Genomic DNA, 17679 nt, shown 5'->3' on the forward strand with positions numbered 1-17679 from the left:
AAAAATAGAAAAATAGAGAGAAGAGGATAAGTGAAAAAAATTGTATTCAACCCTAGGCTTTGAACTTTCTTCAAAAATCATATCAAAATATTAAAATACAAGTTTTATATATACTTGATGTTATGTTTTGTTTAAAATATGTACCGTGTTATACGAATAATTATTGTCGTAATTTTTTCGCCAGAAATCCGTGTTATATGAACCCGTGCTATAAGGGGATCTACTGTATTCTGTTCCCGAGAAGCATCAACTGAGAAACCAAAGGCCGAGAACCGAAGCGGTTCCGAAAATGAACGAGAATACTCGAAAATAGCCGAAGTGCCGCGTGGTGCTCCAAAAGAATTGCTGCACCCTCAGTTGTGACTGGATCGTCGCGATGAATTGATCATTTGTTGAAGAAGTGTATTAGTTTAAAATTGAATTTTTATATTTTTATTATTATAATTGTGCGTATAATTTTCATATTCTTGATCTGAAATAACGTAAACCCTTGTAAATTAAAGATGGCAAATACAATGACAAGTGTGGATAATTGTTCGAGATACAGAGAAACGACGCATAGCTTGACAGTCGGTCACGAAGCGATCGATTTTGAAAGGAACGCCGTTCTTCAAAAAGACGGAATAAATCGATCGTACGCCAACATTAGGGAATAAAACAAGACAAAGCAAATGGATACCTAATACGAAACACATGAAATCAGTGATTGTACGTTTATCAGTGGCAATGAGGACGCGCGGATCGATCAAAGAATTAGAATAGTTCTTTCTCTCTTTCTCTCTCTTCCCCTTTATATCTTTACCCTTCTTCCTCTGCATCTCCCTTTGAAAGAGAATGAAAGTGTAATAGAAGAACGTGACATCCAGTGCGTTATTCGTGATTTCGTTTTCTTTTACATGATTCGTGTATTACGTGTGCTTACGAACGCGTGTATGTGCGTTTTCTAATACGTATATATGCGCCTCTGCGTGTGCATGCGCGCGCGCGCGCGCGTGGTTCGGCGATGTCAGAAGTTCATCGTATGAAAGCAATTGTCGGTTTTGTTCGATAAGAATGGGGCTACTGGTGATCGACCGACCGGACGGTTAGTGCTTTAATGTTACATTATTTCACGTTACTACGAATATACGTGTATTAATCGTGAATATACGTGATATACACAACTTGTGTACGGATACACACATATAGTTACTGCGTGTGCGTGGGTGGGTATTGGATATAATGTGGGTGTGGGTGTGCGTTCCTTGTACGTATAGACGTACGCGTATTTTGTGGTAACGTGTAATGGCATGGAAATGAGGCGCGCGCGAGTGTCACGCCGAAAGATACGCCTCTCGCCTGGAAAGCTACTTTGTGCTCCAAACTCGAAAGGAGAATCCTCTCGCGAGTGGCCGCTCTTACCGGTTTAACCTCATCGACATCGAGAGTGCGTGTTTCTTGTGGTTTTGATTCTATTTATCCAAGTTTCGAATTCGTCTGTAATTTCGCATCCAATTTTGATCAGCATGCGTTAACATCAAGTCACCAAGATTGTAAAGGGTTTCGTTCGTGATTCACGACCTTCCCCAGAATCTTTGGGTACTCGAAAGAAAAATGCGCAACGAGTGGCTAAGAAACTTGTTCGCGACAGCAATTTTCGCCCTTATGGTACATGGTAAGTTGAATATTCTTCTTTTTAATCTTCTTCGCTCTTATCATTATCTCTAAAACTATTAACACTTTTTTAATACTCGTTTCACTTATTTTCATCGTTTTTTAAGCTAATAAAAAAAAGTAGAGAATATAATTTATCATTTATTGTCTCTTAATATTATTATCATGATGAGATAATAATTTGACATATTATCGTACAAGGATACATTTTTTTATTTTTCTACTCATTAATTCGAATTGAAAAAAAATTAATATTTTTTTATTTATTATATATATATATTATACTGTACGAGTATAATTGTATTATGTGAAAAATTATTGATAAAATATTTGTATGAATTATAATTTAATGCAACGAATCGATAAGTTCATAGTTTATTGAAAATGAGTTCAACTGAAGATATGTATTTCTTCTTTTACGACGTCTTGTTCTCGGACATGTGATAACAAATGAGCGCAGAAACTGACATAAATGGTAATGTTCGAAGAATTAAAGTCGAGGATAAATCTTTTGTTCACAAGTCGATTTCATTACATAAATGGTAAAAACAAAGGTCGTGAAACGAAATTGGAATGATAATAAATTATTAACGTCATGCTATGAAGGAATCAAAAATGAAATTGATTTTTTAGCAGAAAGATATGTAATAGAAATTATTTGAACATATCGATGAAGAATTATAATTTTTATTATTTATGTTTTTATTTTAAGTAAAACATATTATTATTTTTTTTTCTTTGTTATTTTATCAATTTAATCCGAATTTCAATTAATACATATAATATAGTTACATATATGGTACATGAATTACATTTATGAATAATAAATTCTTTTAAAAATTTTAGAAATCTCAAAAAATATATTTCTTTTTGAAAAATATATTTTATATTACTGAAAAGAAAGGAAAAAATTTAATTATAATTTAATTTGATTCAATTTATTAATTAATATATTGAATCAACGAATAATTGATAAATATTTATATAATATAAATATTGTTAAATAATTATCAATATACAAGTATATAAGCAATACATCTCTGTAGTATATATATAAATGAATGATAATAAAATTTCAGATAAATTTTTTATATTTTGGGAAACGAAACAATTTTTATCTTTTGTAAATCCATTTGATTGATTAGATTTAGATTTTATTGAAAAATTTAAAACTAGTATTTATCTAAGAAATTATATTTGAAATATTTTTTTGTATTCCTCAAATATAAATGTAATATTTTTGATATTGAAACACAATAAAATCATTCGATTTTAATATTAAAATTAAATCTTAAATCTTCCAATATTTTCAAATGTATATTATTAGATGTGTTATATGTGTTATTGATAGAATTTTTTATTTATTTTTTCAACATCTAATCCTAATAAGTATAATATAATTTTTTACATTTTATTATATAAATTTTTATTAATTTTTCTTAATTTTTTTTTTTTTTAATTCTTCTAAATTTTTATTTTATTTTATTAACACTGTTACGATATATCTATCGAAAAACATTCAAAAGAATTTATAAGCCTTTGTTCAAATAAAATATATATAATTTTCTTTTCATTAATAATTAAAAAAAAATTTAAGATCTTAGTATGTTTTATACGATGAATTTAAATTAAATATTGTTTCTTCCTAAGTTTGTCAAAATTTGATAATAATGTAAAATAAAATAAAAGTTATAACGTGTAAAAATACATTTTATTTAATATCGAATATGTGTACGCACATAGTTCAAAACCATAAATAGGCAATACATTCAAGAAAGGTTTTGCGTTGATTGTACTCTAGTAAAAAGACATGCTTGGATGATAGACATTGGTTGGTCTATTTTTGTGGATGGAAAGTCTTGCGAAGATAGCCGAGTATAGCCGATGTGAAACGAAACTATTAGGTTATGCACAACACTTGGATAGAAACGACTAACTATTCGAAGTAAATCTGTGTAACAATGGGTATTTAATCTAATAAAATCGATTATATGATTAATTAATCATTTAAAATGATGAAAAATAGCTGTTTAACGAATGCGAATAAATAAAATATAATAGACATTTTGTAATTGATCGAAATAACCTATAGCGATATAGTGAAAATTGATTTTATTAAGCAGATTACGTATAAAAGTGTGTGATTTAATTTTCTTTGACGTAATATCAGTTTTCGATATTGCTTTGAGTGAGCGTATAATTCTTCTAATGAATTTTTACTATGGAAATTAATAATGATAATTAAAAATATATTAAATATTCGAATATTATATTTGTATTTTTTTATCTATATGTACATTATATGTAATTATATATGATTGAAATTAATTCTATTTTGTTGTAAGAATAAGAATCATGTACATTGTATATTATATAAAATAGATTTACATATAATATGCGTAGACACATATCTTATCAATTATTAAATAATCATAGAATAAATCATAGAAATATTTTTATATATTTAATCTAATTAATCATTGTGCTGTTAATATTTAATATGAAATACATAAATAAAGAAAAATATAATATTTCATTTTTGATTTTCAAAAATATTAATAAGAAAAAAAGAAATTACAGGTCTTATTTGTTATTTTCATTTAATTAAAATAACTTCATTACTTTATATATAATATAATAATATAATATATATAATATAATATATATAATAAATATAATAATATATAATAATTGTAAAAATGTATTGAACCATAAATTGTTAAAAATATTAAAATGTTTAATAGATATGTAAACATATATACGGAGAATATAAAAATTCATACAGATAAAATTGGATATTATCTGTAAAATTGAAAATTTAAAATCATGTTCTAGTGATCTAATGTCTAAACTTAACATTTATATTATATAAAATATTAAGATTTGTTCTATAATATACTTTGCAAATTGCTATATAGAGATTAAAGAAAAATATATCATTCTTAAATATATAAAAAATAATTGATACATAATAAAACTAGCATATTAATGTATTCTATAAATATCTATAATATATATCTATGTAATTACTTATTAATTTATTAATATTTATTTATTAGCAGTTATTAAATTATTAATATATTACTTTTATATCTCCATTTTATATATATACATATATGAATGAAAATAAAACGATAAAATAAGTATCTGCATATTTTATACATAAACATTGAAATCGTAAAACAAAAAATATAAAATTAAAGACATTATGCAATAATAGTACTAATCAATTCCGAAAATATCATCAATAATTTAAATTTCGCACAATTTTTTTCCATAATAATATAACGAATGATTATTATATATTGAGTATCAACAACTAATCTGAAAAGAAGTGAAAAAAGAAGATTAAACAGCTTATAATGTTAAGAAACAACAATTCATAATAAAAAAAATAGAAAGGTAAAAAAAATTAAATTACAATTTTGTATTTGGTACATACATTTATAAATGTATAGATTTTTCCAACAACATATTCCTCTTTAATTAACATATCTATCAAATATTTTTCAATTTTCCAAGATATATTGAAATATTTCAACTTTCATCCATTCTTTTTAAATAAGCTTTTTGAAAGCTTTATATGTCAAATTTAATTTATTTTTCTTAACGTGACAAAGAAAATGATACAAAATTTCAATTTTTACACACGTTTCAAAATACTATGTTTATAGAATATTTTATACAACAAAAACGGATCAAATCGTATTTCTTAACTATTATTTATAAACATAAATTGATATATATATATATAACAGAATTGTTGATAAAATTTATATAAATGAACATAACGAACAGGGACGAATAGAAAATTAGCAGTAATAGAAATAGAAATCATCTATTCTCTTCGAATAATAGGAAGCTGCTATTTTTTCCACCAACTTTGGCCAGCCCTGCTCTGAAAGAACTCGAGTAGGGTGTGTCGGTCGAACCCTCTTCGAAGGTTCCGTGCGTCTTAGGTTTCCCTCACGTCTCAAGGAATTCAATGGTTATTCCCGTTTCGTCTTCTACCTTCCCCTCTTACAAGAATATCCTTCTTAGGGATCGAAAGTAATGAAACTGTTTCTTTCTTTCTTTCTCTCTCTCTCTCCCCTTCCCTCTTTCTTTTAATCCCTCTTTCTCTCTCACACGAGATCGCATACACGCGACCATGGTAATTTTAGAAGATTTGAACTTACCGATTTTGCGAATATATTTATTAATCCTAAAAAAAAATATCGGTGAAATAAGAAATAATCGAATAACAAAAATGTTAATAACAAAGAACGTTTCAGAAAACACATAAAATGATTTTCCTCGCGAGAATTTTATCGGTTTATACCTTTGGAGAGTTGCCAAATACACTTTGGTAGTTCGTACGATGTGTTTTTCAAACCTATCTTCCGTTCTTCTCCCTCCTCCTCTTTTCGTTCGTCTCTAATTCCACTTTGACTTTTTTCTGAATTTTAATAATATCTACGCCATTTGTTCTCGAATTCCACATCTCGTTTTATCTTATCCTTTTTTATAAACAAGTTCAACCGTAAGACGATTTAAAAATATACGCGAGGAATTTCGAAGAAAATAGCGAAAGACGGTGTTAAATCGAAATGAATTGGGAAGAATGAAAGAAGAAGGAAACGAGGTGATAATTAATAGCGGTATCCGCGCATATCCACGACGAAGAAAGAGAGCAAAAGAAGAAGGGAGGGGGGAGGGGGGAAAGGAAGAAGAAAAACGTCGAGGGAAAGGAATGCTCGGTTGACGAGGGTGGAAATGAAGGTAAACATAGGAGAGGAGGAAAAGAAAACAGAAGATATGGTCGGGAAGGAGAAAGTAGAGTAAAACGTTAATCATCGTGTAAGTAAATACATATGGTGTAAGTGTAATGTAAGTGTAACGTGTAAGGAGAGGATAAACGATTTACATAAGAAACGAAACGAAATGCGAAGGAAGGGAAATCCACAATGGGGGAAAACGACAAGAAGCAGAGCACAGCTGGCGGGGCCTTCTGAAGACGAGGGAACGAGTAGAACCGAGAGAGAGCTGAAGCGCAACAGCGGCAAATCAATACTCACATTGCAGTCGTGAAGCCATAAGCCAAGTCATCGTGTGTGCGAGGAACACTGTGCCTTAATCCCTCTCTACATTCTCCTCTTCATAATCTATATATTATTGTTTATTTAGCCGTTGTTGAAATTAATTATTCGTTTCAAATTGTCGGGCCACGAATTACGTTCGAGAACTAAAACTATCGCAAGTTGTTCTCAAGAGTATTCCTCGCAAGTGGACATTGCGTTGAAAGTGACCAGCCAATAACAAAGTTACTGTCAGATACAGTGAAAATTAATATCGGAAATACTCTGGAGAATTAAAGTTTTAGCCTCTCGAATGTACACGCACTTTTAGGTTATAGCATTATTCGCGGATAACCTACAATCTGTACGCGTAGAAATATCACGTATCATCGTTTCAAATCATCGAAAAGTCAAGAATATGTGCGATTCAATTTTAAGATCGTATTGCGTATATAAAAATATCATCGACAACGTTTCACGTCTCGTTTCTCGACTTACGTTTATTGTTTTATGGCGCGTAATTTAACGACGATGGAAACTCGAACGGGACTACTTTACTTAACCTAATTGCTCGGAGCTAGGGAGATCGTGATAGAGAAAAGAAGAAAGAGAGGCGGAGAAACGCGAAGAAGAAATAATAATAAAATGAGGAGAAACGAAAAAAAAAAAAAAAGAAAAAATGAGGAGAAGCGGAGAAGTGGATATGATAAAATACAAAAGAAATAAGAGTGACAGTGGGTTGGCAAGGCAGGTTGCTGAGATAGCTTGATTCGGAGAAGGTTAGGACTGAAATGAAACGAGATGCCTCGGGCCTACTGGGCGCAAGAACTGGGAGTTCGTTCACGTGCGCTCACGACTCTGTTCAACAGCGAAATATGAAAACTCCGGAGGCGATTTTAATTTAGCCACAATGTCTATTGTTTCCGAATACTGAGGCGAGAGGACAAAAGAAAAATGCGCGAACGTGTGTACGCGCATATACGTTTCGCCACATACACAAACGTACACTGTGAAAGACATTTATGGAGCGCGATAAAGATTAAGATATTGTAAAAGCATATATTCCGAAATGAGAAAAACGAATCATTGTGCGAGAGAATCAAATTTCTTATTTTTTTATTACGTAAAATTATTTTTACATTTATATATATATATATATATTTTATATATGTGATGGTTTTTAGATGTGTAATCGAAAACGACACACAATTATATATACATATATTTATTAAAATTGTATATATTTTATATACATTTTTAAATAAATAAAAATATAATTATGATACATTGATATAGTAAATTAATTAGTTTTAAAATGTTTTGCAAAGTTAATAAGATCGATATATAATACTTGTAGTAACCATCTTCTTATGTATAATATTACATACGTGTATATACATGATCATGTTCTCTCATATTTTCCACTTCCGCTTTCCAATTTCATTCCAACATACATCAATGTACAAATATGTACATGCAGTGACAATTGTGACAATCAAAAAGAGCATCAAAAGAGCAGACTTTTAAAAGATTATGGTTAATTGCTGGTATATCTCGGAATTTGAATGAATGTTCCAACAGATGTGAAATGTTTCTCAAGTAGTTCCGCCTCAGACGTTCATGTTCGAGTAGAATTTGCAGACTGCGCGAACCGATTGTAGATGTACTCATGGTCTATAGGTCGTATCTGTACGTTCCAAGAATATTTTAGAATCCCTCTAGCGATATCGGGATAGTTGAAATAGCTTCGTTCCAGTATGGAGTCTGAAGCAGGTAACATAAGCGTGTCTATCTTCATCGTGCAACCAACAATTTAGAAGCTATGTTATACGTTGTCGAATTACAACCGACCTAAATAAGCGCACGTTTCTAACTATGCATACGAAGTGTATACCCGAGATGTACATGTAACGAATACAAGTAGAATCTGCTATACTGTCTTTACGGTCTTCTTTTGGTTTTGAAGAATGTTCTTCTATGTTGGCAAAAAGATAAGTATTGAAACTCATTGTTCAATTGTCACACATTAGCGCCCTCTGGCTAAAATACTTGGCGTCGTAAGTTGAAGAAACCATTGCAATTCATACGTTATAACGAAGAGAACAAGTGTTAAAAGTTAATAGTTAATAAAATATGGCGAAACACTCGATGATCCTGCTTGGAACAGCACTTTCTAGAAACCAAAGTGTTGTAAAATATTGCAACGCAATTATATCAAATCAAATTATTATCGTTAAGTAGATGTGACAACAGCGCCCTCCTAAAAAACTCTCAACATCCAAGGAGGGAGACTCACGCGTTGAGAACCACTGCTGTAATAAAGTGTAATAATGCAGAATATAAATAAATGTTAAATATCATTGACAGTGGTCAGATTTTTCCTGGAAAAATCATCGAAACCTTTAAAGGAGCCCTGCGTTCCACGCATTGAGAACCACTGATCTGATACCGCGGAAAAAAGAAGGAAAGGAAGATTTTTTGTTTCAAATAACACGATGAATAGGAAATACAATAAAATCGAACGTAGAATTGATATTTTTTTTTTTTTTATTCCTTTAATGCGAATCGAAATTCTGGTTTCAGGGCAATTGAGATCACCGCGTATAACGGAACATCCTTCGGATATAATCGTGGCCAAGAATGAACCGGTAACATTGAATTGCAAGGCGGAAGGTAAACCTCAACCCGTGATTGAATGGTATAAGGACGGTGAACTGGTTCAAACATCACCGGGAGATGCAAAATCTCATCGTGTTCTCCTTCCTACGGGGTCTCTATTTTTCCTGAGAGTAATGCACGGGAAAAAGGAACAGGACGGAGGAGTTTATTGGTGCGTCGCGAGAAATCAAGCAGGCTCCGTTCCAAGTCGAAACGCAACCCTAACTGTTGCAGGTAAGTGTTTTCATTCTCTTCTGCTTGTTCCGCTTTTCGCGGCAGCAGCTCACGAAACTATACTCTTACATTGTCTTTAATTGGAAAATTGTGACTTTAATAAAAATTTGTGATGTATAATGATACGGATTTTGTACGAAGCAAATATTCTTTACAATAGCTATGATGAAATATCAAAATTTAAACATTTTATGTATTTTGAGATGAAATTTTCTTTTAATTTTTTATTAATTAAAAGAGAAATAATAGATTCTAATTTTTAAAATGGGATCTTATTTTTGATGGAATTTTTGTTCCAACAAGCCATCATACCAGTAATATTAAAAGAAATGAAGAGCTTTGATACAAATCCTTTGACTTTTTAATAAAATTATACTTCTTGTTATATATACTTTTATATATTGTTGATTAATTAATGCAAAAATTAAAGAAATAGAGACAATTAAACAATTATACAACTTTTGGAAATAATTATTGAAAGAAGATTGTATTTGAAAACAATTAACAAGTGGAGAATAAAACAGATAGAAATGATTTTGGATCCATATTTTAAATAATCTGATTTTTGGAAAAAAAAATCGATTATGTCTATGACTTTTTGCATTAAAATCTTCAATTATACTAATAATCTCACAATAAAAAATAATAGCTTGAGATATATTGTATTGTTAAGTCTCAAAAAAGTTAAGAGAATAATTGCAACTTCTTAAAATAATACATTATTAAAAAAATATTTGCATATTATAATCTTAACACTTTTGTCTTAATTTGTTATTTCCAAAATATTTTTATTATTTATTTACTATTTTTTATTTATATTTAACATTCGAATAATCTCATGAATACATATATGGGTTATGAATGTGATATAAGTTCATATTTTAAAAAAATTGAAAAAACGAATAATTTATAGTTTATATGTATAAAATGTTTCATTTCTAATTTGAAAACGCAATTATTTTTTTAAACTATAAATCGCTTTAAATAAAACTTAAAGTAACTGTTTTGAAGCAAATATTCTAAGGTAATCATAAATCTAAGGTAAACATACTTTAAAGATTTCAAGATGATTTTTATTTTTTTAAATGGAATTATAGAATTTTTAACGTGCTAATCGATATATATAATTCCTTACTTCCTGCAAAAAAATTTGTAAAATCATCAGTTTAAATAGAAATAAATAGAGATTATAGATAAATAAATTATATCTTACTTTATCTTTATCTTGAACTTTATATAAAACTTATCATATAAGAGTCAAGACAAGCACGAAATTGTACTCATTTATTTATGTGTTATTCATTTTCAAATTTTATAAAAATTTTTTCGATAAAAATCGATCGAGTGCATTAAAAATTAATTCCATTTCAAAAAAACAAAGAACAGTCTGAAGTCTTTGTGAAGTACGTCTATCTAGAAAAGACTTGACCTTCGTGAGAACTCCTTTTGAGACCAATTGAAACAGTGTAAGTCCCTTTTGAGACAATGGAAATTCCATTTGAAATATTTTTCGAAACAAGTTTTGGAAATATATCTTGCGTCCGAAGATTAAAATGGAATTATATTTTAAAATATAAATGGAATTCCATATGATTAATTAAAAATTCACTTATAAATGATGTTGCATAATTTTGAAAATGGTAAAGAAAATCATTCTTCAAAATCTAACAGGATATAATTATAATTGAAATTAAGTAGTAAAAGTGGAATGTAAAATAAAAATATAATCAATTTTTACATTGAAAAAAATCTAATCTAGAAAATAAAAAATATTTATTAACAATAATAAATAAAATATCAAAATTGATTAATATTTTTGGAATAATAGAAATATTAATTCTTAAAAATCTGGATAAAAGAAATAAATTTACATCATTTACATAATAAATTTTTTAAAAAATCCATATACAACGTATCGTGTAATTGATAATACAATCAGGCAAAAACTGTGATTCTGCAAACAGTGACACGTAAAAATAAGGCAAAGAAAGAGGAGCAAAATTTTATCGTTTAAAACTTCATTTTCCAATAAATTTAAAATTTAAAATCTTTTCAAACATAAATGAAATTGACTAACTCTCAATCGGATATGATTGAATTATTAATAATGGATTAATCTAAATGTGAAAAGTAAAAAATGTAAAATTTCTTTTTTCGAGAAAATTAAATTTGAATATTCGTCGATTGTACAATTTATTAATTTTATATATATAAATTTCATCAAATTATCACATTTCAATTATTTTCACATATAAAATAACCTCCTATCGATAGTTCATTCTAATCAAGAATTAACCAATTACACATAGAATTAATTTTACTCGATAAAAGAAAAGAGTATTTCTTTTGATTTATTTTTATCTTTGTATAAAATCATTTCCTTTGTTTTACCATTATCTCGTATAATAGATAATTGGAATAACACGATCTATTTGATCGTTATTACTTCCTTTCGAATAATCGATCAATGATACCGAACGAAATGTCTATGATCGAATCGTTTCAATATTTTCCGACCAAGAAAAACGTATGCTGTGTATACATCGGTATGTCACAAGTACACCTACACAAGCACATATTATTATAGATGTTTGTGTACGTAACACGAAGAAATTAAAGTAGGCTTGATTTGTACGAAATAAAGAGCAAGTCGATTACGTTCGAACAAACGTAGGGCGAAGCCGAGTTTGTTTAAGGCAGATCGATATTCAGGTGAAAGGAGAAGGGGGTAGGAAGAGAGAGGAGCAACCCTACCACGTCGAATGGAACGTATCTTCTTACCGATATATCGCGATCGTTGAATTGCGATTTTGATACGTTTATCATTTTTCTTCCTCTTACGAATTGAATTTATCGAATCTCGTATTAACCATTGCTTCTGTGTTTGATTTCATGTGCATACGTACATACGTATTAATTAACACTACTGTAATACTGCAATAAAAATAAGTAATATTGAAACGAGATTTGTTTAGAAAAAGTAGAAACGTAGTAATTAAGTAATATCGTAGAAAAAAGCAAAGATTAGAAATTAGTGGGAAAAGAAATGATACAAGCAGAAACAAGAATGGAAATAAGAACGAAAATAACAATTAAAAACGTTTTATAAACAATTTAAAATAATCTTACGCTCACGTGGCTATTGTACGTGCAATTACAAGGTATATACGTATATACACGCGCGCGCACATATACATAGACGAGCGAGCAAAGAAAGAGCGAGAGAAGCGGAGGGGATGAAGGAGAAAAGAGAAGGAGAATAGAAATCGATACGGAGCTGTATCTACACCGAGCGTATGCTCGGCCAACAGGGTTCTGTGTTGTGCGACGTGATGCAGCATAGCTTGTCATGAGGTGGTAGTGTACAATACATGTGTTCACATGTACGTGATTTTTTTAATGGAACGGATTATCTCATCTTTCTCGATTTTCTTTAATCTTTCCTAATTGCCGAAACGAATTCTTAATCGCGTTCTTAACGATTTTCTACCCTGCCATGTAACGCAATGTATTACGTAATCCAAAATTACCGCATTTGTATTTTATTGATTTAAAATCAATTTCATTTATCTTATTATCGACTTTAAATTAATTAGATCTATACGTACTATATACTATATTTCTCTCTATATACTATATGCATATAGTGCATTTTTGTTTACCTCTCGCTTTTTTCTTTTTTTCTTCATGTCAACGAGACGAATTAATAGAAAAACGATACAAAATACGATCATGTCATATCCGTTTCATCGTGTTTTAAATTTTATAATATAATTCTCTCGGAGAGAGAACGTGCTTCGTTATTCGTACACTCGTCTTGTTAGTTTTATCACTTTTATTGGAGAGTATATTCGAATATTCTTTTATTTTGCTATTTATTATTAAGCTTTGTCGCATGAACCTGATATTCGAGGCCGGTAAAGATGGCGATAGCAATGGCTGTAGTCGCAAACGGCCGACAGTTATGGCCGACGACTATGAATAAGGCTTTGTGCTGCGAGTACACTGTTGAATCGACTCGCACCGAAATAAACTGGTCGAGATCCGAAAAAAGAGAAAAAGAGCAAAAAAAAAAGAAAAAAAAAAGAAGAAGAAAGAAAAAAATTAGAAAAGGAGACGCGTATGAAAAGAATATTGAAGATTCCAATCTTGATAACGCGACTATTTTATTTCATTTTTATTACATCTATTTTGATACTTATCATAATGATCAAAACAATGAAAGGAAAAGAAGAAAAAGGAATTACCATACATACATGTATCTAATATAACACATTTAATTCTAAAGAATGAGAAATAAATAAAACCGTAACCGATAGCTCTATCTCCTCTCTTAATCGTTTCGTCCTATTTCTGTCTTACTTCGTCTAACATAACCTTAAATTACTTTACAACTTATAAACTTAAACAAGCCTCAATCGACATTTTTACATACCAACTTTTATTCTCTCTTTAGAATCAGTTTTCAGAAAATATATTACATGTGAACAAGTATCATTAGAAATAAAAGTACCAATAAAATATATCCTAATTTTTTCGCGACTCATTCTCATATCGATTCTCCCGAGCATTAAGCAATCGTAACTTGCAACTTAATAACTTGGATAAACAAACCGACTCAACCGATATTTTTGTCTCTATTTCCAGTCTCTGGAACCAATCTTCCAAAAATATTCTACGAATATACGTTAAAACTCGATTGAACGCGTGAAAAGTATGACGAGTATCTTTAAAGGCTCGTCATACCAATGACGATATATATACGCGTTATTTGCACGGGAATAAATTCCTTCGATTGAAACTCGAATCGATACCCGATCGATTTACCAAACTTGTTTACCGAGCTAATGTCAACTCGGCCGGTCAGATAAGCCGGTCAAGAAGTGTTCGATCGATTTCCAGCTTTTCTCTTCCTTTTTTTTTTTTTTTTTTTTTCCTTTCTTTTCTTTCCTCGACTCTCTCGCCTCGGCGAGAGAATAACACCTATCCATCGTTTGCTCGCAGCCCTCTGCTGTCCGGGGGACCCCATTCGGGGTCCCTCGTTCGCTCCATCCACCGCGTATCGATTAGCCGGACGGTATAGTACCGCTGTGCCGTGCCAGGGTTACTTCGCGCGGCTTTTAGGGGAAAAGAGGAGAAGAAAATGAGAGCCGGAGGGTTGGAAGAGCGAAAGGGAGCGTAGAGTGTGGAGTGTAGGGAACGAGAAAGATATGGGGCGGGGAGGGAGGGAGGGAGAGGGGGGTTGGTTGGGATAGAAAAAGGGAACGGTGAAGGGAGAGGTATGGGGCAGAGAGCGGGGAGGTGTTACAGCTTTTAATCCCAACGGAGGACAACCGTTCTATATCGGCGGATTCGTTGATACCAAGTACCAAGGCACGATAAACGTTTTCCGCTTACTCCGGTTTTTTCCAAAGTCGAAAAGCCAACGGGTAGTCACTTTGCACGTACACACACACACACACACATCGATGTGTCGCTTCGTCCGTATGTATGTATGTATGTATTGTTCGTGTATACATGTACGACGAAAATTAAGTTGCACGGGAGGCAAGAAAATTGATTGGTTTGGTCTAGTTTCATACAGGGTGTCCCAGATATTTCTAGTTTAAATTTGAGTCCATAGTTTGTCCAGTTTGCCGTGTAACAACGAAATAATACGAGTTGTTTTAAATATGTGCAATATTATCCATAAAGACAAAATAGATGAGAATTTATATCGGTCTTCACGATTTTGTTATCACAGATCTTTATAGCATGTAACTCCACGATAAAATATTTATGGAGTTTTTGTCGATTGAAGGTTTCGTAATTTCGTATATAAGGTGAAATAGTACGGTATAACACAGTGGCAAAGATTGTTTTATATTATATTTCATATGTTATAATTGTTTTCTATGAAAACATAAAAATAAAAATAAGTAAAAAAAAAAATTAAGTATAATATTTTGTTAATTTAAAACTTGAAATTAATTTTATACAATTTGAATAATATCAATTTATCAATCGTTTTATTATAAAAATGCAAATTATTTATTATAATCGGCTATGTTTCGACGTTAAATTTGAATGATTTCTTTTTACAAAAAAAAAATTCCTTTTCATACAATTTAACATGGCATAATTAAAGGAACAAATAATCTATTATTAATGAGAAAAATCTAAATTGATGCAATATTAAAGCAAGAAATAAATCAAGGATTAATAATAATCAATTAAATATTTTAATTGCAGTAATGATCATAGTATAATAATTAATTAATTGTGTAATATTAATTGTAATTATAATAATGATATGATGATAATAATAACGTGATAAAGATATATCGAATTTGAGTGAAATTTTGATTATTTTCAATAAAACTATAAATTATTTTATTGTGTTTAAAAGTTTTATTAAGATGTTGGTCATTTCATTCACAACAATCCAGTATATATATATATACTTTCAATTATAAAAATATGTTATTATAAAATTATAAATAATTAGTAAATCTAATATTAAAATTAAAATTTAATTTAATAAAATTCAAAACTTTAAATTTTTTTTTAAAAATTATGATAAAATAGATAGAAGATTGAATCAATGAATGCAAAATATTGATATCTTCGTGATATCAGAGTATTAATACGTTTGTTCAAATATTATAAGAAAATTAAAAAGTTTATTATTGTTTTGCTGTATTTGTTTAGAAGAAACAAATTAAGTCTTATTTATTAATTTTCTAAAGAATATGTAAAACTTTTTAAAACTTTATTTGAAACACTATTATTTTTTAACATTATTATTTATAACAATGTTTGTTGTCATAAATATTTATACGACAATTTATATCTTTATATAAAAGTTGAAGAGAAATATTTTTGAAATATTTTAATATATCTTAAAAATTAAAAAAATAACAAATAACAGAATATTTTAATTAAGTAACAATGTACACTGCTTTGTATTCCGTTGATACATGTTTATTTTTTTAAAAAATGTATTTATCAAATTGTAAATTATCTACATTAAAAAAAATCTTCAGTATTTTTATTCTTCGTGATTATTAAATCTATGTATGGAAGAGTAATGTGACATCGTAAAATTACGTTGCAAAAGTTAAATTACATTAGTATTACGTAATAACAAAGAAACTCTTTCATTGTTTGAGAAAATGTATTTCCTGAAATCCTTCAATTTATTAATTTTATTTATATACTCATCATAATATACAACTACGTGTCTATTTTAATCTCCGCAAGCAATTATTTTCCAAAAATATAGGCCGTTTCAAAAAATGTTTCGAATAAAATTTACATTGTTCCAAGAGACAAATATTATGATGGTAACAAATCTTCTTTAAATGGACGTGCTTCCGAGATTTCAAGATTGACCTTTATTTTTTTAAATGAAATCATATAATTTTTAATACTCAGTTCGTTTATATTTCCTACGAAATTTAAATTCTTACGAAAAGTATAAGCTTTTTATACCAAAAAAGCATTATTTAAAAAAATATTTCAAAATTCGTAAAACTTATATGAAAAACAATATTTTATATTATATCGAGTTTCAAATTAAAATATTAATTAAATCAATTAATATAAATCAATAAATTTTTGACATAAATAATTTAATTTTTTTTTTTTTTTAAGAAAGTAATTCAATTTAATTATAAAGCATAATGAATAAAATTTTTAGAGAAACAATGAATTTGATGAATTTTAAAAATTTATAAAACATTAAAATCATAACTCGATTGAAAAAACATAAAATCTCGATATATGTATTTAAAAAAAAATCACTATAATATATTTTTTTTTTTTTTGAAAAACTAATAAGTTCTATTTTGATCCATTTTCTAAAGGATATATAATTTGGAAGATGATACAACATGCGTTTCAAAATTAAAATAAGACACTCTATAAACTTAATGTATAAACTTAAACTAAAAAAAAAATTCTCTTCAAATTTTTCTAAAGTAATAAATCGTTTAATAATATAAATATACGAACAGATATATAACAATAAATCGTATTTTAATTTTAATATATTTAAATATCACTTTTATAATAGATAATTTCTATTTCTAGTTTA

General features: G+C 29.0%; 1 protein-coding gene across 1 annotated transcript in view; it reads left to right on the plus strand.

Annotated features, from left to right (window-relative positions):
- Positions 1-17679, plus strand: part of LOC100865576 (roundabout homolog 2) — a 49413-nt gene that overhangs the window by 2330 nt on the left and 29404 nt on the right. The window contains 2 exon segments of the mRNA XM_086907805.1: positions 185-1654; positions 9294-9602. Coding sequence (XP_086763931.1) covers positions 1594-1654; positions 9294-9602 — 370 coding nt within the window. The 5' untranslated portion in view covers positions 185-1593.

This window comes from Apis florea, unplaced genomic scaffold, assembly GCF_048593485.1.
Source record: "Apis florea isolate Af1SG1 unplaced genomic scaffold, ASM4859348v1 contig_2899_pilon, whole genome shotgun sequence".
NCBI classification, from domain to species: domain Eukaryota; kingdom Metazoa; phylum Arthropoda; class Insecta; order Hymenoptera; family Apidae; genus Apis; species Apis florea.